The 27,415-nt window shown below is 37.5% G+C and overlaps 1 protein-coding gene across 1 annotated transcript in view; it reads right to left on the reverse strand.

Annotated features, from left to right (window-relative positions):
• The window catches only part of TXNDC16 (thioredoxin domain containing 16), a 103,758-nt gene that overhangs the window by 62,837 nt on the left and 13,506 nt on the right, over nt 1-27,415 (reverse strand). The window contains exons 5-7 of the mRNA XM_029239772.1: nt 16,930-17,051; nt 11,609-11,699; nt 7,484-7,634 (exon numbers count right to left, since the gene is read on the reverse strand). Coding sequence (XP_029095605.1) covers nt 7,484-7,634; nt 11,609-11,699; nt 16,930-17,051 — 364 coding nt within the window. The remainder of the gene's footprint in view (nt 1-7,483; nt 7,635-11,608; nt 11,700-16,929; nt 17,052-27,415) is intronic.

A 27,415-nucleotide genomic window follows, 5' to 3' on the forward strand; every position in this document is an offset into this window, starting at 1 on the left:
TAATGAAGGCCATATATGACAAACCCACAGCAAACATCATTCTCAATGGTGAAAAACTGAAAGCATTTCCTCTAAGATCAGGAACAAGACAAGGATGTCCACTCTTGCCACTATTATTCAACATAGCTTTGGAAGTCCTAGCCACAACAATCAGAGAAGAAAAAGAAATAAAAGGAATATAAACTGTAAAAGAAGAAGTAAAACTGTCAGTGTTTGCAGATGACATGATACTATACATAGAGAATCGTATACATAGAGATTCCTAAAGATGCCACCAGAAAACTACTAGAGCTAATCAATGAATTTGGTAGAGTTGCAGGATACAAAATTAATGCACAGAAATCTCTGGCATTCCTATACACTAATGAAATATCTGAAAGAGAAATTAAGGAAACACTCCCATTTACTATTGCAACAAAAAGAATAAAATACCTAGGAATAAACCTATCTAGGGAGACAAAAGACCTGTATGTAGAAAACTATAAGACACTGTTGAAAGAAATTAAAGATGATACCAACAGATGGAGAGATATACCATATTCTTGGATTGGAAGAATCAATATTGTGAAAATGACTATACTACCCAAAGCAATCTACAGATTGAATGCAATCCCTATCACATTACCAATGGCCTTTTTTTTTACAGAACTAGAACAAACAATCTTAAAATTTGTATGGAGACACAAAAGACCCCGAATAGCCAAAGCAGTCTTGAGGGAAAAAAACGGGGCTGGAGGAATCACACTCCCTGACTTCAGACTATACTACAAAGCTACAGTATTAAACGTAATATGCAACTGGCACAAAAACAGAAATATAGGTCAACGGAACAGGATAGAAAGCCCAAAGATAAACCCATGCTCCTACGGTCAACTAATCTATGACAAAGGAGGCAAGGATATACGATGGAGAAAAGACAGCCTCTTCAATAAGTGGTGCTGGGAAAACTGGACAGCTACATGAAAAAGAATGAAATTAGAACACTCCATAACACCATACACAAAAATAAACTCAAAACAGATTAGAGATGTAAATGTAAGACCGGGCACTATAAAACTTTTAGAGGAAAATACAGGAGGAACATTCTTTGACATAAATCACAGCAAGATCTTCTTTGATCCACCTCCTAGAGTAATGGAAATAAAAACAAAAATAAACAAACGGGACCTAATGAAACTTAAAAGCTTTTGCAAAGCAAAGGAAACTACAAACAAGACGAAAAGACAACCCTCAAAATGGGAAAAAATATTTGCAAGTGAATCAGTGGACAAAGGATTAATCTCCAAAATATATAAACAGCTCATGCAGCTCAATATTAAAAAAAAAAAAAAAACCCAATCCAAAAATGGGCAGAAGACCTAAATATATGTTTTTCCAAAGAGGACATACAGATGGCCAAGAAGCACATGAAAAGCTGCTCAACGTCACTAATTATTAGAGAAATGCAAATCAAAACTACAATGAGGTATCACCTCACACCAGTTAGAATGCGCATCATCAGAATATCTACAAACGACTAATGCTGGAGAGGGTGTGGAGAAAAGGGAACCCTCTTGCACTGTTGGTGGGAATGTAAATTGATACAGCCACTATGGAGAACAGTATGGAGGTTCCTTAAAAAACTACAAATAGAATTACCATATGACCCAGCAATCCCGCTACTGGGCATATACCCAGAGAAAACCATAATTCAAAAAGACACATGCACCCCAATGTTCATTGCAGCATTATTTACAATAGCCAGGTCATGAAAGCAACCTAAATGTCCACTGATAGACAAATGGATAAAGAAGATGTGGTACATATATAGAATGGAATATTACTCAGCCATAAAAAGGAATGAAATTGGGTCATTTGTAGAGACGTGGATGGACCTACAGACTGTCGTACAGAGTGAAGTAAGTCAGAAAGAGAAAAACAAATATCGTATGTTAACACATATATGTGGAACCTAGAAAAATGGTACAGATGCACTGGTTTGCAAGGCAGAAATAGAGACACGGATGTAGAGAACTTATGGACACCAATGGGGGAAAACGACGGGGGGCGGGGTTGGTGGTGGTAGTGGTGTGATGAATTGAGAGATTGGGATTGACATGTATACACTGATGTGTATAAAATGGATGACTAATAAGAACATGCTGTATAAAAAAATAAAATTCCAAAAAAACAAAAAAAGAAACCTCTTAAAGAAATTGAAAATAGAGGAAAAAACTAAATTTTAGTTTTGATTGCAATTCAAATGTAAACATTTTCCATCAATAGCTAATTTTCTATGTGGGTGTATGTACCATCTTTGCCCTATTTTGATATTATATTTTTACCACAGTAAAATAATTATGTACACATGTAATAAAAAATATGAAAATCAATAAATGTAACACACCTCATTAACATAACAATGGTCAAAATCACATAATCATCTCAATTGATGCAGAAAAAGCATTTGACATAATTCAACACTCTTTCATGATAAAAACATTAAAAAACTAGGAAGAGAAGGAAATTACCTCAACATAATAAATGTCATATATGAAAAGTGTACAGCTAACATACTCAATGGTGAAAAACTGAATCTTTTTCCTCTAAGATCATGAACAAGGCAAGGATGTCCACTCTTGCCACTTCTATTCAACACAGTACTGGAAGTCCTACCCAGAGCAACTAGGCAAGAAAAAGAAATAAGCATTTGAATTGGAAAGGTAGAAATAAAATTATCTCTGTTCACAGATGACATGGTCTTATATGTAGAAAACCCTAAAGATTCCACAAAAATACTATTAGGACTAATGAATAAATTCAGCAAAGTTGCAGGATACAAAATCAACCCTCAAAAATCAGTTGTGGGGCTTCCCTGGTGGCGCAGTGGTTGAGAGTCCGCCTGTCGATGCAGGGGACACGGGTTCATGCCCTGATCTGGGAAGATCCCACATGCCGCGGAGCGGCTGGGCCCGTGAGCCATGGCCGCTGAGCCTGCGTGTCTGGAGCCTGTGCTCCGCAACGGGAGAGGCCACAGCAGTGAGAGGCCCGCGTACCGCAAAAAAAAAAAAAAAAAAAAAAAAAGATCAGTTGTGTTTCTTACACTAACAATGAACAATATAAAAAGAAAACTAAGAAAATAATCCCATTTATAAGAGCATCAAAAAGAATTAAATACTTAGGAATAAGCTTAACCAAGGAAGTGAAAGACATACATTGAAAACTACAAAACATTGCTGAAAGAAAGAAAAGAAGACAAAAATAAATGGAAAGACATCCCATTCATGTTCATGTTCTTGGATTAGATATAACATTATTAAAATACTACCCATACTACCCAGTCATCTAGAGATTCAATTCAATCCCTCTCAAAATCCCAATGGCATTTTTTGCAGAAATAGAAAAGCCATCCTAAAATACATATGGAATCTCAAGGGAACTTAAATAACCAAAACAATCTTGAGAAAGAAGAACAAAGCTGGGGCCTCACACTTCCTGATTTCAAAACATATTACAAAGCTACAGTAATCAAAACAGTGTAGTACTGGCATAAAGACAGACGTATAGACTAATGGAACAAAATAGAGAGCCCAGAAATAAACCCTTGCATATATGGTCAACTGACCTTTGACAAGGGCACTAAGGCTATATAATGGGGAAAGGATAGTCTCTTCAACAGATGGTGTTGGGAAAACTAGATATCCACATGCACAAGAATCAAGAGGAAGCCTCATCTTACACCACATACAAAAATTAACTCAAAATGAATTAGAGATCTAAATGTATTAAATGAAAGTATAAAACTCCTGGAAGAAAAAACATAGAGGGAAATCTTCATAACATTGGAATGGAAATGATTTCCTGAAAATGACACCACAAGCACAGGCAACAAAAGCAAAACCAAACAAATGGAACTACATCAAACTTAAAAATGTCTGCACAGCCAAGGGAACAATAAACAGAGTGGAAAAGTAACCTATGAAATGGGAGAAAATATTGCAAATCATGTATCAGATAAGGGGTTAATATCCAGAATATTTAAAGAACTCCTACAACTTAACAACAATAATAAAAATAACCAATTAAAAAACAGGCAAAGGACTTACACAGATATTTCTCCAAAGAAGATATATAAATGGCCAAAAAGCATATGAAAAGATGCTCCATATCACTAATCATCAATGAAACACGAATCAAAACAACAATGAAATATCACCTCTCAATCATTAGGATGGCTAATATTAAAAAAAAATAACAAAAACAACAGAAAACAACAAGTATGAGCAAGGATGTAGAGAAAAATGGAACTCTTGCACACTGCTGGCAGCAATGTAACGTGGTGTAGCTACTAGGAAAAACAGTACAGAGATTCCTCAAAAAATCAAAAATAGAACTACCATATGATCCAGCAATCCTATTTCTGGGTATATATCCAAAAGAAAACAGGATCTCAAAGAGATATTTGCACACCCATGTTCATTTTAGCATTATTCACAATAGTCAAGATGTATAAGCAACTTAGAACATCCATCAATGGATGAATGGATCAGTAAAATGTGATATTGATACATATACATCTGTACACACACACACACACACACACACACACACACACACAATGGAATATTATTTGGTCATAAAAAAGAAGGAAATCCTAGCAAATGCTACAACATGGATGAACCTTGAGGACGTCATGCTAAGTGAAATAAGCTAATTATAAAAAGACATACTGTGGGCTTCCCTGGTGGCGCAGTGGTTGAGGGTCCGCCTGCTGATGCAGGGGACACGGGTTCGTGCCCCGGTCCGGAAAGATCCCACATGCCGCAGAGCAGCTGGGCCCGTGAGCCATGGCCGCTGGGCCTGCGTGTCCAGAGCCTGTGCTCCGCAACGGGAGAGGCCACAACAGTGAGAGGCCCACGTACCGCAAAAAAAAAAAAAAAAAGACATACTGCATGATTCTATTTATAAGAGGTCTCTAAAGTGACCAAACTCACAGAAGCAGAAAGTAGAATGGTGGTTGCCAGGGCTGAGGAGAGAATAGGGGAGTTGTTTCTGAATGGATACAGAGTTTCAGTCATTCAAGATGGAAAAGCTATAGAGATCTGTTGTACAACAACGTGCGTATAGTGAACAATACTGTACTGTATATTTGTAAAAATTGTGAAGAGGGCAAATTGCATTTTTTGCCACAATGAAAGAAAAAAAGATATGAGACAATAATGTCAGGAGCCAACACCTTGCTATATAATATTGTACACTGCCACATGAGCCGGCAAGAAATAATAGAAGCTAACTGAATAAACCATAATAGCATCCTTCTAATTACCTATATAAGAATAGGCTTAAATTAAGTCAAGTGTTTTGGATCTGTCTGAGACAGAGCTCTCTCAGATGCACAAACAAAAAATAAATTAAAATTTACAGGAAAATGATTATATAATAATTTATCTATTTTAAAATATTTTATCAGGTATTTGCACTTGAAGATTCTTCCTAGTATTCAGATACAAATTTTCTATCAGAATAAACTGATCATAGAGAAGATCATCAGCATTCCAAAATGTCCTTGGTATTAGCCAACAGCACAATAATTGTACCATTTTCCCATCTGTTTTCATTGCTGGGAATCTTAAGAAGGCATCTGTAACTCCATGCCTGCCAGAATCTCACTTAATTGACTTAAGATTGAAATCACTTAAAATTCCTATGCTTAAGATTTATTCTCAGCTTGTCACGACTTAAAATGACATGCCCCTATCATGATTATAAGACGCAGTTGTGCTTTTATATCTACAATAATTAAACACATTTGTATCTACTTAAAATAGATACAAATATACACACACAACTACACACACAAAAACTCCAACCTGCATCTATTTTCCCATGCTTAGGAGTAAAATAATGCATATAATTGCAGTGATCATACATCCAGAGTTTACCAAAAGTCTGAATCCCAGTTTCCATTTTTTATTAATGTTTATAGATAATGTCTACTGGTGAATAGATAAAATCCTGAGAATTCTTAATATCTTAACATTGGAAGAAAAGGAAATGAGGAGAGAAATGGTGAAGAACTGTACAAGGAACTGACCTGGGCTTTGTGGTGAAATGGAAGATCAAACCAAATTCAGAGGATATTCTCCCCATGGAAATAAGATAAATGTCCCCTCTCATCCCCCAGGGAAAGGAAAGGAAAAAAGATTTACATACTGCTTTTTTTTTTTTAGTTGTTTGAAGCCAAAATCTAACCAAATAAAAACTGACCAAAATAAAGAACTCAGGAATGAAGCCAGTAAAATTGGGACTGGTGGGCTCTGAATCTATTTAAATGTGGAAGAAAGGCTTTTTTTTAAAGTGGGAATTATGGTTATAGAACACAATATAAATATTATAACCTTTACAATGTAAAATAACACAAAACTAAAATCTGGAGGATAAGAGGAGCTGAGATGGAAATAAATGTAAGAAGTTAGTATTCTCATCTTTCATAGCAAGGAGTAAATCAATATTAGTTAAAATACAAATATGTAGTTTTTTAAATAATGATTTTCATTTCTTAATGTTTTTCATAATCACTTCAACACTTAAGACAATATTTCCTAAAAAGCCCTCTGATGAAGAAACAATTTCTCAAAAGTTCCATAATTCCTCTAGTTTCACATCAGTTTCTTTTTCTTCTATTAAATTCAAATAAGATTAAATATAATGTTTCTTACTATAAAGTAACTCATGTAATATATGTCCATTAATCCATTCATCCCTCTATCTGTATGTATCTATATGGATGCAGAGATGCCTGGTGTGCATCTAACAGTTCATTTCTGAATGATGGGAACTGGTGGCTTTTAAAATTTTTATTCTTTATACTTTGCTGCACTGTTTGGATTATTTATGGCACATATGCACAATTTTTATTTAAAAAGGACATAGTGAGTGAGAAGGCCTACTGAAGGTTTTATATATGCTCAGGACAACCCTTCGAACTTTCAGAGAGAAAAATCTGCTGATCACCTACTGAGTCTCTCTAAAATTCTTCCAGGCTGACAGTAAGGAAAGTGGGGCACTGGAAATGCTATAGTTCCAATATTTAGGAACTTTTAAAACAGGGATCAAAACATTCACAAAAGAGGTCTTTTCTTAACCCATGATGTAATTAATCTTCATGATCTTAGAATGGTCACAGTTCTTTATAACTACCACAGAATATTTCCACAGTTCATTACAACTACCATTATAATTACAGTGCTATATTGGATTTCAAAACAACACTTCAAGGCATTTTCAAAACAACAACACTTCAAGGCATTAAAATATCATTTTATGAATACATAGTCTATCTTCTATTCTACCTTTAATAAGGTACTACTCCTAAATCTGCCTAAATGAAATAAATATGTCCAAGGGGAACAGATATAGCTCATCTAAGTAAAATGCATATCTGTGAATCAAAACAATAAATCTTATATATGAATTATCTAATATACTTAAATAAGACACATACCAGCAGAGGTGCTTCCATTGTCTTAATAAAACGATGAATGTTCAGTGTAGTCAATGACTGTTCCATTAGTGTTCTCCTACATTGCTGGGTCAAGTCCAAGACTGGTTTACAATGAAAAAAATAGAGATGTGCGTATTCTATATCTTCAGTGCTGTAAATTAAAAATTAGGGACAGACCCACTTGAAGTTCAACGTGTGATCCTTCTATCATACAGAAAGATATAACAAATCTCTTTGTCCATGCTTTTGAATTACTGTTTTGGTAAAATCCTAAAACAGTATAACAAAATAAAATGGACCTAAGCAAAAAAGAGGATATAAGAAATTTCTGAGCTGTATAAACTTTTTTTTTCCTGAATTCTTTCATATGGTAGCTTCTAAATTAGAGACAGGTCTACACAATCTTTTTTTTTTAGATAAAAGACTGTCACCTTGAGGACAATGAGATTATCTTAAAGTATAGTAGCTTTTCTATAGCTGTGCTAAATAAATAAAGCTTTGTAATACAAATTTTCTAGGTTTAATTTAAACCCAAATCTGTTTTGAATAAACTTCAGCCAAAACATACCTTAAGATAGAAACCATATGACACTTTGTGGGAGTTAGTGAGTTTGTATCTGAAATATTACAAAACTCAGCAAATATGGCTTATAATTTGAGTTTTGGCATTCCCTTCAATATGAGAATTCAAAGATAAACTTATAGTGAGTAAGTAAGGTTTGCCAAAATTAAAACAGCATTTTATAAATCTCCATATGGCATTAGTAGAGTTTGGCAAAATACTGCAAATTTTTATTTTTACAATATTATTTTAATTCTTGACACATGCTTCAACTGAGCTCCAAGATTCACTGATTTCAAATTTAATTGCAAAGTAATTTCTAATAGATTCAGTGATTAAAGAAATGATCATTCAAAGATTACTTAATGCCTACACTGTTAGGCCCTATGCTAAATATAAGAGAATAAGATGAATAAGATGATTCAAGTCCTTGAGGGGCTTAGGCTAAAGGACATATATTTAGTAAAAAAATGAAAATGTGATTCATAAGTGCTAGAATATACAAAGTGCTATGAGAAACAAAGAAATATTTAATTCTGCCTTAAGTCAGGAAAGAGAAGAAAGGGAAGGGAAGGGAAAGGAAGGGAAGGGAGATCAACATAGAGACTGAAAACAGTAAGAGAGAATGACTTCTCCAAGAAGATAAGACTAATGGGTATTTCAGACAAAAGGAACTATATAGCCAAGACCCAAACAAAGTATATAACTTTTTGAGAGGAACAGTAAATAGTCACATATTGCTGAAAGGAAAGTGTTGAGAGCAAGAGGACCCAGCTGAGATTGGACAACCTATCATAACCTCTGAAATAATAAAATAATGTTGGAAAGTTATTTAATCAGGGATCATTTGGTTGTAGGTAATAGACACCAAAAAGGTGGGAGTGAGGGGGATTTACTGGTAGTTTAGAAGAGCATCTCACAGAATACAAGGAAAATTCAAGTAACTGGATCACAGGATAAATGTATATAGATCTGAACAGCAAGAGTTCAGGGACATTTGGCCATCAACACTTTTTACCTCCCCACTCTCTCTGCTTTACTTCTACATGAGCAAAACATTCCTGCGGGCAAGGGAGCCAAAATGCTGTATAGTCCAGCTTCTCCCTGCCCAATTCCAAGTTCCTAGAAAAAGGTATCTTATCTGCTCAGGTAAGTCCATGGATTGGATGACTCTAGGTCAGGTGGCCACCTCCAACTTAATTGACTGTGATATGTATGAGGTAGGGGTAACACCCTTCTTAGCCTATACACAGATTCTTTAAGAAGGGAATACGGGGAGGTAGCAGAAAGTACTGGTGTCTCTACAGCATGCTACCTCTTGTTCTACCTATCACATATACCCTTCTTTTTTTATTTTTTTACCATTTAAAAAAATTATTGGAGTATAGTTGATTTACAATGTTGTATTAGTTTCAGGTGTATAGCAAAGTGAATCAGATATATACATATATATATCCACTCTTCTTTAGATTCTTTTCCCATATAGGCCATTACAGAGCATATATACCCTTCTTAACCGACATTTCAAACATACTCAGGCCCAACATGATATAACAATTAATATACTAGATTATTCAATGTTATAGCCCCAGCAACTAAAATAGTGCCTAGAACATAGAAGGCATGCAATAAATATTTGTTGAATGAAAGAATGAACAAAGGAAAGAAAAAAATAAAAAGAACAAATGAGAGAAAAGATACGTTCACCTCTTCCCCATTAGGAGACAACTCGAAGTCATCACTAAGTACTTCACTCAGAAGTGATGTCCCAGGACTACATTATTCTGAATCCACAGTCCTTCCCTATCACATCAGGTCCAGATATGACTCCTCACCATTTTGTAGCCATGAATAAATGAGAATGAAAACTTCTCCAATATGTCATGTACTCAAAAGTTTACGAAAAACAGAATAACTGTACATTTTTAAACTCTCATTTTTAAAATGGGGGAAAGCATAAGTCCTTCAAGAATATCAATATATAGTCTGTCTTGCTGAAGAGTATTTGTAAAACAAATGAGAGGACTTATACCTTGCCAATAAATAACCAAACCTCTATGTTTTAAGCATGTCACCGTTACTTGCAATTATTCATTAACAGAAAAATCAAGAAGCTAGTAATGCAAGAGAAAATACAAACAACCCTCAGAGAAAGTGTGGGGCTAGCACAGAATCCTAATGGGACTGAGAATCTCAAGGTTCCCCCATTCCAAGATGGGAAATTGGTAGTCTACATTGGGAGGAGCAAAGTAGCTGGCTACACTACTGCTCACTGTATCTTGAGATTCAGTGACTACTTACCGTAAAGTTTTAGGGTACCGTCAGCATGATTCTCAAATTGTTAAAAACATTAATTCTTATACAAATAGCAAACATGCATCAAAGTTTTATTTAACTCGCTGAGGGAACCAGCAGAATGGCAGTTCAACAAGAAGATAGAAAAAGGAATGATGGTTAATGTCGTACAGAGCAATAAAAACATAACTTTTCTTTGCAAGCACTTCACTCTCTGCCTATCCACTCCCCGCAAAAAAAAAAAAAAAAATTGTTTCACTTTATCAGTTTTCTGTGTACTAACCTCCATGTTTACAAAGTTGTAAAATGTCTGGGATTTAATTAATTGTGTGTGGTATATCAAATAGTCACTATTCTCTGAGAGGTGAGCAGGAGGGCTCGTTAAAAACTCTTGCATGGGGCTTCCCTGGTGGCGCAGTGGTTGAGAGTCCGCCTGCCAATGCAGGGGACACGGGTTTGTGCCCCGGTCCGGGAAGATCCCACATGCCGCGGAGCGGCTGGGCCCGTAAGCCATGGCCGCTGAGCCTGCGCGTCCGGAGCCTGTGCTCCGCAATGGAAGAGGCCACAGCAGTGAGAGGCCCGTGTACCGCAAAAAACAAACAAACAAAAAAACTCTTGCATGGTTTAAAAAGGTCACACAATCACCATTTTGCCCTGCTTTGGATTCATTTTCCTGAAGAGCATTTTGAAGCCAAACTTAGAAGTCTTCAAATGCACTGGTTATTCCTTGTGTCCCCACGTACTAAACAGAAGAAAAACTTTAACCCTAGGTTGCCCAGCCAAAAGCAGTCCAAAGAAGGTCTCTACCTAAAATTGTAAGCTAGAAACTAGACAAGAAAATTAAACATGTAAAACATTCTGTTCAAAACTGTACTCAAATATATTTAAGATTTTTCTGGTATAGTAACTTATGGAACTCTCAGGAAGAATCTCTGGAGCTTAGTTATGAAAGCTGTTATTTTATCACCTATCTGATCACTGTGGCAGATCTATTCGTAAAATACACGTGGCCACTCAAGGGATCACATCTTGTGGCTTATGCATACTGCCTTCGTTCACCTTAGTTTAACATCCCTTCTGTATATTTAAGTTCATTTTAGTACAGCAGATAATAGTAATGAAGAGGATTTCAGGTTTCATTTATATATTCACATCTGGTTACGATTCCCCTCAGATAAGTCCACATTGTGGGAGTATAATGGAAATGCTGAATAAGTAATGTGAAATAAGTGAACTTAAAATTGTTAACTTATGCTTCTTATACATACCCAATACTTTGCAAAAGGGCAATTTCTGTGGTTAAGACAAATTGGTACGTGGTCCCATACACAAAAGCAGCTTCCATGACTGCTCTGTGCTCTGAAGAAGAGAGAAAGAAGTTGGGAGAGAGGAGGAGTTATTCTATTCAGAATACTTTCGTACACCCTTTTATGCTCTATTATGTTTAAATAAAAAGCCTTTGTAGGAATCCCAGTTGGGAAAATACAGGCAGTTAAAGAAGTTATAAAAAGTCTGTTCTAGTTAAGGTAAGAGAAGAACTAAGAGGGAATAGAAAATGAGCTATACTTGAGAATATATGACAAATCTGTGATAGTTTCTTCCCAGTAGTAGGGAAAAGAATATGAGTTCATCATACAACTTTCATGTTATATTTTATATACAAATATTGTACACTATTTCTGGCTTAGTTTTTTTTAATCAAACTTATTCTTATATATAGTTTAAAGAGACAATTCTACAACGTGTATTAAGAAAATGAACAGTTCCTCCACCCTCAGCCACCATTTCCAACTCCCAAGGGACAGCTACTTTCAACTCTTTTACTCTTCCTTTCGGTATTTACCTCCAAGTCTCTAAATGACCTTCTTATACTCTTATTTCCTGATTTTTTTTTTCTTTTAGTGTTAGTATTTTCTATCAACTTCCCACTATGGAAGATGATAAATTAGCTCTCCTTTCCAAAACCCCACTCCACAAATATACACAATTCTATGCCCTCAACGCGCTCAATATAGTCCTAATTTTTATTAGATCAATAGTCAGGATTTACACTGTTTTGAAATTTTTTTCACTACAGTTATAGGTATCTTTTAAAATTTTTGTTTAGATTTCTTGCTAATTTATTCCTAAATTCTTCCACAGTTGTCTAACACTTTGAATACTTCAAATACATCGGTTATATTATCAATTCCCTCTTGTTGCAGACATTTTTGCAGAGCCTGCTGATGTGCTCCAACGTGGACTCTGCTGCTCGACCCGCTGCACAACTTTCATCCTGGGGACTCACTTCATTGTCACCCTGGGGATGCTCCGATTCTCATTCTTACGTTGGGCCCTTGGCCTGTTACCCACATCTTCTTGACTAATTTGTTCCCTTGCTCCCATTCTCTAGCTCCTTCCTGGGAGAGGATATGTGGAATACACAAATTTTGCAACCTTACACTTCTCAAAGCGTCTTTATTCTACTTTCATAACTACAGTTGTTGGCATGTAGCATTCTAGCATTTCCCCTGAGAATTTTGAAAGCATAGCTCCGCTGTCTTCAGCTCCCAGGACTGCAGTTGAGAAGTCCAAAGCCATTCTGATTCTTTTTCTTTTTTTAATTTATTTATTTTTAATTAATTTATTTATTTTTGGCTGCATTGGGTCTTCATTGCTGCGCACGGGCTTTCTCTAGTTGCGGTGAGCAGGGGCTACTCTTCCTTGTGGTGCGCAGGCTTCTCATTGCAGTGGCTTCTCTTGTTGCGGAGCATGGGCTCTAGGCACGTCGGGCTTCAGTAGCTGTGGCACATGGGCTCTGCAGTTGTGGCTCGCGGGATCTAGAGCATAGACTCAGTAGTTGCAGCACACAGGCTTAGTTCCTCTGCGGCGTGTGGGATCTTCCCGGACCAGGGCTTGAACCCGTGTCCCCTGCATTGGCAGGCGGATTCTTAACCACTGTGCCACCAGGGAAGTCCCGCCTTCTGATTCTTGATCCTTTAACTGCAATATTTTTTCCTTTCTTAAAGATTTTAGAATAGCGTTTGTTGCCAATATTCTGAAAATTCAATATGAGATGCTCTGGTGTGGCTCTACATTTAAACACTCTGCTGCGATTCAGTGGGCCCTTTCAATTTGGAAGCTCAAAATCCCTCAGTTCTGGGAAATTTTCTTAAAGTATTTCTTTGAAGATTCCTTCCTTTTCATATCTTATTTTCCCTTTTCTCCTCACTGCCATTTCTAGGTAGTTATCTTCCCCTCCCCGACCTAATCTTCTACCACTTGAATCACATATCATCAGATTATTCCACTCACCACTCTGCCTTGTTGGAGTCATCTACAACCCGAGCCAGGGTTAATCCCCCTCATTCCATGAAAAATTTTGCTTCTGTCACACTGTCACACTCTCCAATACTACTAACATAACCTTGGTGATTTTACTATCCCCATAGATGATCCTTGCAAAATCCTAGCCTTTCAGTCCTTGGTTTTCTCTGGAGACTCCAGTGATCTCTCTTCAGCCCTGCCTTACCCACTCACTGCCATGGTCCCACTCCAAGCTTTGTAATCACCAATCACTGCAAATCCCTCCAAAATGTCCAGCACTCCTCCCAACACACACACACACACACACACACACACACACACACACACACACACCCTTCCATCTCCAGGTCACTCTGTCTAGTTCATAACTTTAACCTTCCCGGACCTACAATCCTACCATTTTCACTGTCCTTTATCCACCTTGGGTCCTCTCTTCCCTCCTAAACCAGCTTAAATTCCATGGTCAGTCTTTATAATCACTCCCCCGCCTGTCTAGCTAAAACACAGTCCAAATTAAATCAAATAATCTGCCTATTCTGTACTTACATCCATGAAAGTGAATATGGCTGGGAAAAAAAAAAAAAAGGAAAGAAAACAAGAACCTGCTAGCATCACCATGTCAATGGTTTCACTTTAGATTACTGGCATCAACTATTACTGCTGCCTAGCAACCATTCTTTATTTTCAGGCCTTCTAAAACAATTGTTTCATCTCTTCTTTCCTCAAACTATATGTTCACTATATTTCTATTTCATTGAGAAAATGAACCAATTAAGAAAAACCCAAAAAAGCTCCCAGCACCATATCTATCTGCCCCCCTTAACTAAATTGATGTCCATATTCTCTGTCTTCCCTCCTAATACCACAGGCGAATTTTCTGTGCTCCCAGTAAAGAACCAGCCCTCCCCCTGTTCACTAGATTCCATCTCCTCTTGTCTATTCAAAGATGTTGCTCCAGTAATTCTGCCCTCTTTTTCCTCCACGATGCATTTTACTTTTGCTACAAGAACTTTCTTGTCAACATACAAATATGCTTCTTAAAAAATTCTTGAGGACTTCCCTGGTGATGCAGTGGTTAAGAATCTGCGTGCCAATGCAGGGGACATGGGTTTGAGCCCTGGTCCAGGAAGATCTCACATGCTGTGGAGCAACTAAGCCCTTGCACCACAACTACTGAGCCTGCGCTCTAGAGCCAGCAAGCCACAACTACTGAGCCCGTGAGCCACAACTATTGAAGCCCACACCCTACAGCCCATGTGCCACAACTACTGAGCCCACATGCTGCAACTACTGAAGCCTGTGCACCTAGAGCCCATGCTCCACAACAAGAGAAGCCACCGCCATGAGAAACCCACACACCGCAAGGAAGAGTAGTCCCCGCTCGCTGCAACTAGAGAAAGCCCGTGCGCAGCAACAAAGACCCAATGCAGCCAAAAATAAAGAAAATTTTTTTAAAAAATTCTTCACTTGACCCCACATACTCTTCCAGCCACTGCCCCATATTTCTCCCTCCCTTAAAAGGAAAATTTCTTAGATGAATCTCTATAGTCACAGTCTCCAGTTGCTCTCTACCTATTCTCTTACACCCCTGTCAGGCATTTACCCCTACCACTCTACAAAAATTGTGTGCATCAAGGGCATGGATAACTTCCATACTGCTAAGCATAATGGTCAACTGGTAGTTCTTATCCTAATTAACCTTTCAGTAACCTTTGATACAATTGCTTCTATCTCGTCAATAAAATCCTATCATCACTTTGCTTACACACAGGCCATTCTTTCTGCCTCCTTTACTAACCTGTGGAAGATGAAGTATCTAATGAGTTCAGTCTTCTTCTCTTTTCCATCCAGCCTCACTCCCTTCATGGTCTCCTCTGGCCTCACAACTTTATGTCACAAATTTACATCCCTAGTCTGTATCCCCACTATCAAATGCAGACTAGTAAAATCCCACTACCTTTTTGATATCTGTACTTGGCTGTCTAATGGGTACTCCACAAGTATAATGTTCAAAAGTGGATTCTAGAGCTTCCTCTCCAAACTGTCTATTTCCACTCTTCCCCACCTTAGTTATCAGCAATTTCACCTTTCACGTAGCTCAGGCCAAAATCCCAGAGCCACCCTGGTATCTATTCCTCTCTCATTCTACAACCAATATGTCAGAAAACTCAGTTAGTCTTACATCCAAACTACTGCTAAAATTCAAATGTATTGCCACCACCACTGCTAACACCCTGGTCCAAGCCACCTACCACCGTCTCTTGCCTGCATGATTGCAGTAACTTCCTGATTTTCTCCCTTATTCTACTATTGCTCCTTTTAGTCTATTCCAAACCCAGAAGTCAGACTGACCCTGTTAAAATATAAATCAGGGATTTCTGGCTCCCTGTATAGCTCATCCCTCTCATTAATTACAATTACAAACCATGGACAAAATACAATAACCTGAGGGGCCTTGAAAAGTAAACAATAAACAGGCTGATTCTGGAGCATTATTTTACAAGTACATTAAGTTCAATGGCATACTGTGTAGCCATCAAGCTTTATGTGTATAAACATTGAAATTTCCAATAAATGATTTTATTTCATAGAGTACATATAATTTTTTAAATGTCTTTAACAACATTTTATATTAACATGTTCAAGTTATAACCATTAACAAGTAAAAATCTTGAAAGCATAACTATAATTTGTTCATGAAACATTTATAAACTTCTTTATGACAAAATTACGTATGAATGCGCAAGGTGATGCTGTCAAAATTAGATTTTTTAAAAATCAAGAAAAATATGTCATGAACAGCAAATACCAAGGTAAAGAAGGAAGCCGAGACAGTCAACAACATTTATCAAATACTATAAACTACTATATCAGGTACCATGAGGACTGTAAGGAAATAAATTCAGTAATAGCTGGCACAGAGCACCAGGAAACTTTTTAGTTATTCAAATTCACTTGGTCCTCACAATAACACTAAGGGGTAGGGACAATTATTTTCACCACCTTAGTGACCAGGAAACAGGCTAAAGAAGTAAGTTGTCCAAGGTCATACTGTAAGTAGTTGGCGGGAAAGGGAGTCTAACCTAGGCCTCTGGCTCCAGAGTTCTCATTGAAGCACTATACTATGTTGCCTGTTTGAAGAAAGAAAATATAATAGTAAAAGACGCTTAAAATTTATTTTAAAATATTAAGATTGTGGTCAAAATACACTATGTTAAGTCCTTCAACATAAACACCCATGTATAGAGACATGACGAAGATTAATGTAAAAGCTGATAAATACCTGGTGTTCCAATGGCTCTGACATATGAGAATGCAATGTTCGCTTTTCCTTTCAGAGCATTTTCTGTGTTCTGAAGGTCTCCCAGAGTGGTAATATATTTTACTTCATTAAAAAGAAGAGCACTGAAATAAATAAAGATGTAGTTGGTAGAAAAATCTGACATGTACTTAGTTATTTAATACGTATTTTGAGTAGGTTAAAGAACCTAATCAAAAAAGAAATTTAATCTTTTGAACAAACTCTCAATAGTAAGAACCTAAGCATTTCAAGTCTGAATTAAAATCACCCTCTAAGTCATTAGTCTGTCACTGAGAACATTAACCAGGGACAGTTGTGAGAAATAGTGTGCGTATCCTCCATCACAACCACCTCAATACACCTCAGTTTAAACTGTATTTACTAGCATCCTATTCTGGACAAATAATCCCTTACAAATCTCTCAGCCATGGATACATTTCAGCCCTTCACACATCTATACTGAAATCATCTTTCCATGGCCTATAGGGCCCTGAATGGTAAGCCTTGTCTACTTCTCCAACATCATTTTGTACTACTATTCCTCATGTCTACCCTACTTTAGGCAACACCCCAGGGCATTTGCACACACCATTCTCTTTGTTGAAAGCTGTTCCCTTCTTATATATCTGGTCTCAGCTTAAACATCATTGACTTAAGAGAAGCCTCCCTTGTTGGTCCTATATAAGTAGGTCTGTAGCATTTTCCTCTTGAATTTCACACTATTTAATCCTTTGTAGGATCAAATTTATAATTATTCACATATATTTTTTTACTTGTTTATCCCTGCCTCTCTCATTAAACTGTTACCTTCTTGTGACAGGGACCTTGCATGTTTTATCACTATATCCATAATAACTTAGAATAGAACCTGGTACATTGTAAGTATTCAATAAGTATTTGTTCAGTGAATGACAGAAAACATAGAGCAGGAATCATTTATTGCCATTCTTCATTTGAACAAATAGAAGATCAAATCAAAACACTGAAGAGCTTACTTACTCAAAAACACATATACTGAACTGAGGAGCCAGGGACAGAACATAGAACAGGTCTTCTCACTCTTAATTTAGTGATCTTTCCACCTGACCATAATTCTTCCAAATCATCTTTTTTTAAATATAATCTCTATTTATTTATGTTTATTTATTTGGCTGTGCCGGGTCTTAGTTGCAGCACACAGGATCTTCGTTGTGGCATGTGAGATCTAGTTCCCTGACCAGGGATCAAACTCGGGTCCCCTACACTGGGAGCGTGGAGTCTTAACCACTGACCATCAGAAAAGTCCCCCAAATCATCTTTTTAGTGTATAGATCAGAATAACTGATCATATTTCTTCATCCAAAAGAATTTCATTTAAAAATTTTCTACTTCTATATAAATTCTCTATCACTAACAACTAACTTCACTTAATCTCCACATGTATATCTGTGTGTGTGTGTGTGTGTGTGTGCATGTGTGTGCGTATTTTTGTTAAGCTAAACTTTAAGAATTTTTGAAAGCTGTTCCAACTCCACAGACTTAAGTAAGCAAAAGTTCACTCCAATAAATTAGTCAATCATAGTTTCCTCTTACGGAAAACATAGCACTTTCCACTAATATAGCAATTCTCAGACTTTTTGGTCTCAGGATCCCTTTATACCCTTAAAAATTATTGAGCTCTTCAAAGGGCTTTTGTTTATGTAGGTTACATTTATTAATAGTTGCCAAAATATAAATTAAAATAGCAATTAAAATATTAATTAATCCCTTAAAAATAGGGGCTTCCCTGGTGGCGCAGTGGTTGAGAGTCCACCTGCCGATGCAGGGGACGTGGGTTCATGCCCCGGTCCGGGGGGATTCCACGTGCCACGGAGTGGCTGGGCCCGTGGGCCATGGCCGCTGGGCCTGCGTGTCCGGAGCCTGTGCTCCGCGACGGGAGAGGCCGCAGCAGTGAGAGGCCCACGTACCGCAAAAAAAAAATAAAAAATAAAAATAAACACCATTGCATATTAACATAACACTTTTTTATTAAAAATAACTAAATTTCCAAAAGGAAAGAAAAATCCAATGAAAAGAGTGGCCTCGTTTTACATTTTTGCAAGTCTCTTTAATATTGGACTAAATAGAAGACAGGTGGATTCTCTTATCTGCTTCTTCGTTCACTCTGTTGTGACATCACACACACAGCACAAAATGTAGCCTCTAGAAACCGCACTCATAAAAGAAGGAAAGTGAAAAAGGCAAACATCTTAGTGTTATTATAAAAATATTGTCACTTTGGGAGCACCCTGAAATGGCTGCCCTAAATTACACTGCTTAAATATTTACCTATATATTACAGATTTCAACTTTTTAAAAGAAATGTAAAACTTGAATTTCTATACGTCCCAGGGCTCTTGTTTTGTTTTTAAAAGAAATATTTACTGGGCAGTACTCACTACTTGCTAGATATTTTCACATGTTTTCATTTAAATCCTCAACGATATTCTTGGGAAATTCTTTATTACACACACATACACACAGAGGAAAGAACCTCAGGGATTAAGTAACCTGCTCCAGGTCATACCAGTAGTCACTGATAGAGCTGAGATTCTAATCCAGGTCTTCTGACACTTTGCCCGTAACTTTCTAAACTATGTTATTACTGACCACTCATACATGGTAAACCAGGTAAAAAGGGAGGCAACTAATGAATAGCCACAGAGTCTCAGTGGCGATCTGGGCTACTGGCTACTTATACGTTTTGGCTAGCAAGACCAGAATTACCCTTGAGTTACTTCAAAACTGCTGGAAGACACCATCTAGTGAAGTAATTGGGCTGCCGTGTAAATTCTCGGCTTGGGAATGACATCCATCCATTTACCTTTACTTCTCTAGCAGCTCTAATCCATTTGCTTCAAAAATCTAACCTAGGAGTAGAAATAACCCTAACGTTTTTTCTCAATAAAGACCAGCAAATATAAATTGATAAAAGCCAATGTTTGGGGGGACACTTCCCACATGTCAGGTATAGTACTAAGTACTATATAAGTAGTGGCAGTTTATCAGTTTTGGGATTGCCTGTCTCTTCTGCTTTGGGAATTCCCAGTTTTCTAAGTCTTCATGGTGGGCAGAGCCCAAGTCCCCACATACAAGCTACTAATACTGTAAATTGCTTTTCCAGGCTCCCTGCTGCTAGGCTATATGACCCAGAATCACTTATCTGACATCCCAGACTGGGAGCTAGTGATGTAAAGAATCAGGAGCAGTGCAGAATTATTTCCAGAGGCAGCAGCAACAGTCAGCTTTGAAGGCAGGAATGACAATAGTGCTAATGACAGCTGTAGTGCTAGCAATGCAAGTTGTGGCGTTCAGTGCCCAGAAGTAATGCAGCAGTCCCCCGGAGACTAGCTCCGTGCCATGATTATGAGCCGAATAATTCAGAGCCAAATAAACCTGAGTCCAGTTCTCCAACCCTTCTAGTGAGCCTGAGATTTCCTATATCTGCTCTAAATCCTTTTCTGCTTAAGCCAGTCAGACCCAGATTCTGGGGCTTATAACTAAGAACACCCAACAATACACTCAGCTGTGCTTAATTTTCATGGCAACCATGTGAGATCAGTACTATCATTAACTCCATTTTACAGATAAGGTCATGGGCCTTAAAGAGGTTACCTTGCCTAATGTCCCAAAGCTCATTAAAGAGTCATTATCCAAGAGGTAATAATACCAAAACTAATGACATTCATAATCTCACGATCTCCATGATTGTTCCCAATGGCTTCGTAACTTTAATATATTTTTTAATGTTAATTTCCAGAATATGGGGACATCTAGGGATCTCTAGGATCCATTCCATGAGCCTGTGCTCCTTCACTCCAGTTCCAAAGTGGAGAAATGCGTTAAAGGAAAAGTCTGTCTTGCGATTTTCTTCCTCTATAGGTGGGGTAAAACAGCCTGAGGCTGCTCTGACCTGGGAGCTCTTCCTGCCCCAGAAAGGCCTTCCTTTTCCTTGGCATACTCTTCCAGAGACCCTCCTAACACAATCATTAGGTAGATAAGATATATGGCCAAGACCTGAATGGGTGTCAGAAAAAAAAAAAAAAAACTCAGGAGTCCACCTGACCCCACTTTTAGAGCAGCAGGTTGCTCAGCCTTTTTTCAGAAAAAAAAGACCACTTTTACATCATATTTCTGCCATTATTCAAATTCTAAAAAACCCAATAAAAACAAAAAGTTACCTTCTATTTTGCCTTACCAAAATTCCTGGGGGGGGGGAAGCAAAGAGGGAGGAGGAGAAAGAGGGAGAGATGAAGGAGACAGACAAATTACTTTTACCTAAATTAATTACAGTTGACCCTCAGTATCCATGGGTTCCACATTTGCAGGTTCAGCCAACTGCAGGTGGAAACTACTTGGAAAAAATAATTCCAGAAAAGTCTAAAAAACAAAACTTAAATTTGTCATATACTGACAACTATTTACACAGCATTTACATTGTATTAGGTATTATAAGTAATCTAGAGATGATTTAAAGTATACGGGAGCTACTAGAGCTAATCAATGAATTTGGTAAAGTAGCAGGATACAAAGTTAATGCACAGAAATCTCTGGCATTCCTATACACTAATGATGAAAAATCTGAAAGAGAAATTAAGGAAACACTCCCATTTACCACTGCAACAAAAAGAATAAAATACCTAGGAATAAACCTACCTAAGGAGACAAAAGACCTGTATGTAGAAAACTGTAAGACACTGATGAAAGAAATTAAAGATGATACAAATAGATGGAGAGATATACCATGTTCTTGGATTGGAAGAATCAATATTGTGAAAATGACTATACTACCCAATGCAATCTACAGATTCAGTGCAATCCCTATCAAACTACCAATGGCATTTTTCACAGAACTACAACAAAAAATTTCACAATTTGTATGGAAACACAAAAGACCGCGAATAGCCAAAGCAATCCTGAGAAAGAAAAACAGAGCTGGAGGAATCAGACTCCCTGACTTCAGACTCTACTACAAAGCTACAGTAATCAAGACAATATGGTACTGGCACAAAATCAGAAAGACAGATCAACGGAACAAGATAGAAAGCCCAGAGATAAACCCACGCACATATGGTCACCTTATTTTTGATAAAGGAGGCAAGAATATACAATGGAGAAAAGACAGCCTCTTCAATAAGTGGTGCTGGGGAAACTGGACAGCTACTTGTAAAAGAATGAAATTAGAACATTCCCTAACACCATACACAAAAATAAACTCAAAATGGATTAAAGACCTAAATGTAAGGCCAGATGCTATAAAACTCTTAGAGGAAAACATAGGCAGAACACTCTATGACATAAATCACAGCAAGATCCTTTTTGACCCACCTCCTAGAGGAATGGAAATAGAAACAAAGATAAACAAATGGCACCTAATGAAACTTAAAAGCTTTTGCACAGCAAAGGAAACCATAAATAAGACGAAAAGACAAACCTCAGAATGGGAGAAAATATTTGCAAATGAAGCAACTGATAAAGGATTAATCTCCAAAATTTATAAGCAGCTCATGCAGCTCAATATCAGAAAAACAATCAACCCAATCCAGAAATGGGCAGAAGATCTAAATAGACATTCCTCCAAAGAAGATATACAGATTGCCAACAAACACATGAAAGGATGCTCATCATCACTAATCATTAGAGAAATGCAAATCAAAACTACATGAGGTATCACCTCACACCAGTCAGAATGGCTATCATCAAACAATCTACAAACAATAAATGCTGAAGAGGGTGTGGAGAAAAGGGAACCCTCTTGCACTGTTGGTGGGAATGTAAATTGATACAGCCACTATGGAGAACAGTATGGAGATTCCTTAAAAAACGAAAAATAGAACTACCATACGACCCAGCAATCCCACTACTGGGCATATACCCTGAGAAAACCATAATTCAAAAAGAGTCATGTACCACAATGTTCATTGCAGCTCTATTTACAATAGCCAGGCCATGGAAGCAACCTAAGTGTCCACTGACAGATGAATGGATAAAGAAGATGTGGCACATATATACAATGGAATATTACTCAACCATAAAATGAAACGAAATTGAGTTATTTGTAGGGAGGTGGATGGACCTAGAGTCTGTCATACAGAGTGAAGTAAGTCAGAAAGAGAAAAACAAATACCATATGCTAACACATATATATGGAATCAAAAAAAATTAAAAAAGGTTCTGAAGAACCTAGGGGCAGGAGAGGAATAAAGACGCAGATGTAGAGAATGGACTTGAGGACACAGGGAGCGGGAAGGGTAAGCTGGGATGAAGTCAGAGAGTGGCATGGACATATATACACTACCAAACGTAAAACAGATAGCTAGTGGGAAGCAGGTGCCTAGCACAGGTAGATCAGCTCAGTGCTTTGTGACCACCTAGAGGGGTGATAGGGAGGGTGGAAGGGAGACACAAGAGGGAGGAGATATGGGGATATATGTATATGCATAGCTGATTCACTTTGTCATAAAGCAGAAACTAAGACACCACTGTAAAGCAATTATACTCCAGTAAAGATGTTAAAAATAAAAATAAGTATACAGTGGGCTTCCCTGGTGGCGCAGTGGTTGAGAGTCCACCTGCCAATGCAGGGGACACGGGTTCATGCCCCGGTCCAGGAAGATCCCACATGCCGCAGAGCGGCTGGGCCCGTGAGCCATTGCCGCTGAGTCTGCGCGTCCAGAGCCTGTGCTCCGCAACGGGAGAGGCCACAAATGTGAGAGGCCCGCGTACCGCAAAAAAAATAAAAAATAAAAAATAAGTATACGGGAGGATGTGCATAGGTTATATGCTAATACTACACCATTTTATATGAGGGGTTGAGCATCTGGGGATTCTGGTATCCACGGAGGGTGAGGAAGGCGGGGGGGTGGGAGGTGCTGAAACCAATCCCCCTCAGATACTGAGGGATGACTGTATAGTATTCTAGGCAGATCCATGTATAAAATGAAATATCCCAAAATGTTTCATTAGGCATTTTCTAAATTAATACAGTTAAAAAAACAAACAGAAGCCATCTCTGAAATTTGAATTGAGAGTACAAGTAATAACAAAGTTCAAAAACATCAGTCTAAGTCTTTTTGTCATACGCTGTGTATTTTCCTACTAGCTTACCACTTATAAAATTCTTAACACCAGAAACAATCTTATGGGCTTATAATGTAAGAAGATTTCTGCTACTCCAATTTTTAACAACCAAAAAGTGAAGCTTCCCAATTCATTCATCCATCAATCCAATACTTTTCAACACCTAATACATGTCACACACGATGCTATGCACTGGTAGAAGGACTTTGTATAAGGCGGCACAGTCTGGGGATATAACCATTACTACCAATTAACATAGAGCTGTGAGGAATTCAAATCCAAGGCAAGTAATTTTTTATTACAATTTCCCAGTATGTCACTATCAAACAGGAACCCACCTGACAATATTGTGTAGGAACAAATCTGATAGAGATAAAGGAAGGAGCAATAGCTCAAAACCTATTAGGAGGGGACCAGCTTGAGCACAGCTCAGGAGTTTTAAAGGAAGACACCTCCAAGAGGAGCTTTCCCCAGAAGTTCTACCCAAGCTCTGCAATAATGTGTTAAAAATAAAATATTAGCAGAAATTATGATAGTTGAAAATAATTACCATAATATTTGTAGTTCATATTATCGTCTGTAGTACATTAACTTAAAAGGAAAGAAATCTTCCACTTGACAAAATATTGTCACAGAATATCAATTAGCACACCTTAATAAAGAGTTATTGAGATTTCATTGTTTCTTACAGTACTGCATAGTCTTTCCTTTTTCTATCAATATCATTTGATGATTTCCAGGAGTCAACAATGACTAGGGGGGGAAATGGCCTTTCTTTGCAACTGCTGCCTCAAGGCAAATATTCCCAGCAACTGTCACAGCACGGACTTGCATGAACTCACTTCTACTAGTACTGTGTGTGCAACAGAACAGCAGGTAGATATTTGAATTTGGATTGCTTTTTTTCTTAATTGCAAAATGAGATTTCCTGCATTTATATAGAAAAAAGCGACTAACATTTGTAGAGCACTGGGTAAAACACAAAGCATATTTTCAGATGTATTACTTTATTTGATCTTCAAAAAACTCTAATGACAGTGCAATTTTTAACATTTAAGAGATGATGAAAACCAGCAATCAGAAAAGATAAACTGCTATGATCACACAACGGATAAATCCTCCATAAACCCTGACTTCTTCATATATCATTCCAAAGCACATTTGAGATTATAGTGCCTCAGTCTTCTATACCTCTATCTGACTTGCCTCAGACTGGTTACATATGGTATTCTCAATCAACAAATAAAGATTGTTACTTTACTTTCTTTTTCTAAATATTACCCTTCTTAACCCAATCTAGAAGCTGGGAAGTGAAATTTTCCTCACAGTTACCAAACCACACAATTCCATCGGTTTTTTGTTGGGTTTTTTGGGGGGGGTTTTTGCGGTATGCGGGCCTCTCACTGTTGTGGCCTCTCCCGTTGCGGAGCACAGGCTCAGGACGCGCAGGCTCAGCGGCCATGGCTCACAGGCCCAGCCGTTCCGCGGCACGAACCCCTGTCCCCTGCATCGGCAGGCGGACTCTCAACCACTGCGCCACCAGGGAAGCCCCATCGGCTTTGACTATGTATATTTTAGAAAACAGAGCTGAGAATTTGTAGACTATAAATCTATAATCTTACCTTTATTTTAAATTTTCTTTATTTTGCAAATTTTAACTCTTTTGTAGGACTCCTAACACAAGAAGTATACAAAAAGTTAAAGAGTGAAAAGTCCACCTCCAACTCCTTCCCCCCCATCCCAGCTTCCGCATTCCCTTCCCGTAAACCAATAATCACGTTCTTGTGAAACTTTGAAATATTTATACCAAATACCTATATGCCATAAATAAATATTTATATATGTCTCTGTTAGAAAACTATCCCTCCTAGATTTCTCAGTGTTCCTACACAGTCCATGTCTCCTGAAGATGAAAATTGGCAGTACACAAAGATGGAAAACATCTCTTCACGTTCTAATCTTGTTTCCTTTTCTCTGGAGCCACCTGGTCCCATTCAAAGGTAATAAAACCTTCCTTATCTTCCCTGGAGCTAAATGCTTATATTTAGGGGTAGAGACCTTTTTCTCCTGCCCCAAGCAATTTGTTTAAATTCCAGAGAAAAAGATAAGCACTCTATCTCCAGAAGGAAAAAGCAGATTTGCCAGCTCCTATGTAAACTCAGAGATTCATAATTTAAGTTCTCCTTCTCCAAACCTTGCTGTAAGTACAGATTTAAGCGTATGGCTCTCACCTTGTAGCTCTGTGGGGAACTGGGTACGGCAAATCCAGTACTACCATGTTACTGTGATTGCTGTTACCGCTGTGTCTGATTTCTGATTCAGAGGCTTGGTGTTTCCGCAAGTATTATGCAAGGAGGGTAACATCGAAGACCCTTCAGAGTTTTAGACTTAACACTCCCTTTCTTACACACACAGAACAATGCTATGCTCTAAACACTTGGTTTATTTCATTAATATATCCTGAAAAATCAATGTGTTAAAAATGTTAGTAGACCATTTAGTCAGAATATTTTTAATCAATGATGTTTTAGGAATATTTTAAATGTCCTCCAAAAATACACTACTTAATTGGCCATGATGGTTCAAAAATATACAATTCCGTAAATATTTAGTATAGGGTTACCCTAAGTTTACACTTGTTATTCTAGTCTTAGATTTTACTAACTTAATTCTTCCCCAACTGCAATTTTTCTATATTCTGAGACTAAGAAATTGTCTAAAACCTTGATCTTTTCTGTTTACAAAGAAGCAAAGTTCAAGTGTAACTGTGGATCACTGATCACATAAAAATTTCCGTGTGTATGTATTAGAAGATAATGGAAGAAAAATCCCATTTACAATAGAAACAAAAGATATAAAATACCCAGTAATAAATTTCAGTGTCCAAGCATATATGAAGAAAGCATTAAAACACTACTAGAGAACACAAAAGAAAACTTGAATAAATGGAAAGACATCTGGTTCTGGGATGGGAAGATTCATTCTAAAGATGTCAAGTGTCCCTAAAATATCTTTTAAATTTAATGCCAGTAGGATTTCGTCAGGGAGAGGAAGAAACCAGACAAGCTAATTTTAAATGTCACATGTAAACAGAACAAAAATGCAATTCTAGAAACAGAAACATGAAGGGGCCTGGACCTTTCAGATATTACAATACATTATAAAGCCTCAGTAATTAAAGCAACAGTACTAGTAAAAAAAAAAAAAAATAGACAGATTAATGAAACAGAAAGTCCAAAGTAGACCCCAATATATATGAGTGTTTAGTATAAAAAAATCACACCTTGAAAACTGAGATTAATTTCAGTTGTGTTGGAACAATTATTTAGCCACCTGACTAATATATTGCTCATACTGTTTACCTAGTTAA

Source organism: Monodon monoceros, unplaced genomic scaffold, assembly GCF_005190385.1.
Source record: "Monodon monoceros isolate NGI ecotype Baffin Bay Population unplaced genomic scaffold, NGI_Narwhal_1 Super_Scaffold_21, whole genome shotgun sequence".
Classification (NCBI taxonomy): Eukaryota; Metazoa; Chordata; class Mammalia; order Artiodactyla; family Monodontidae; genus Monodon; species Monodon monoceros.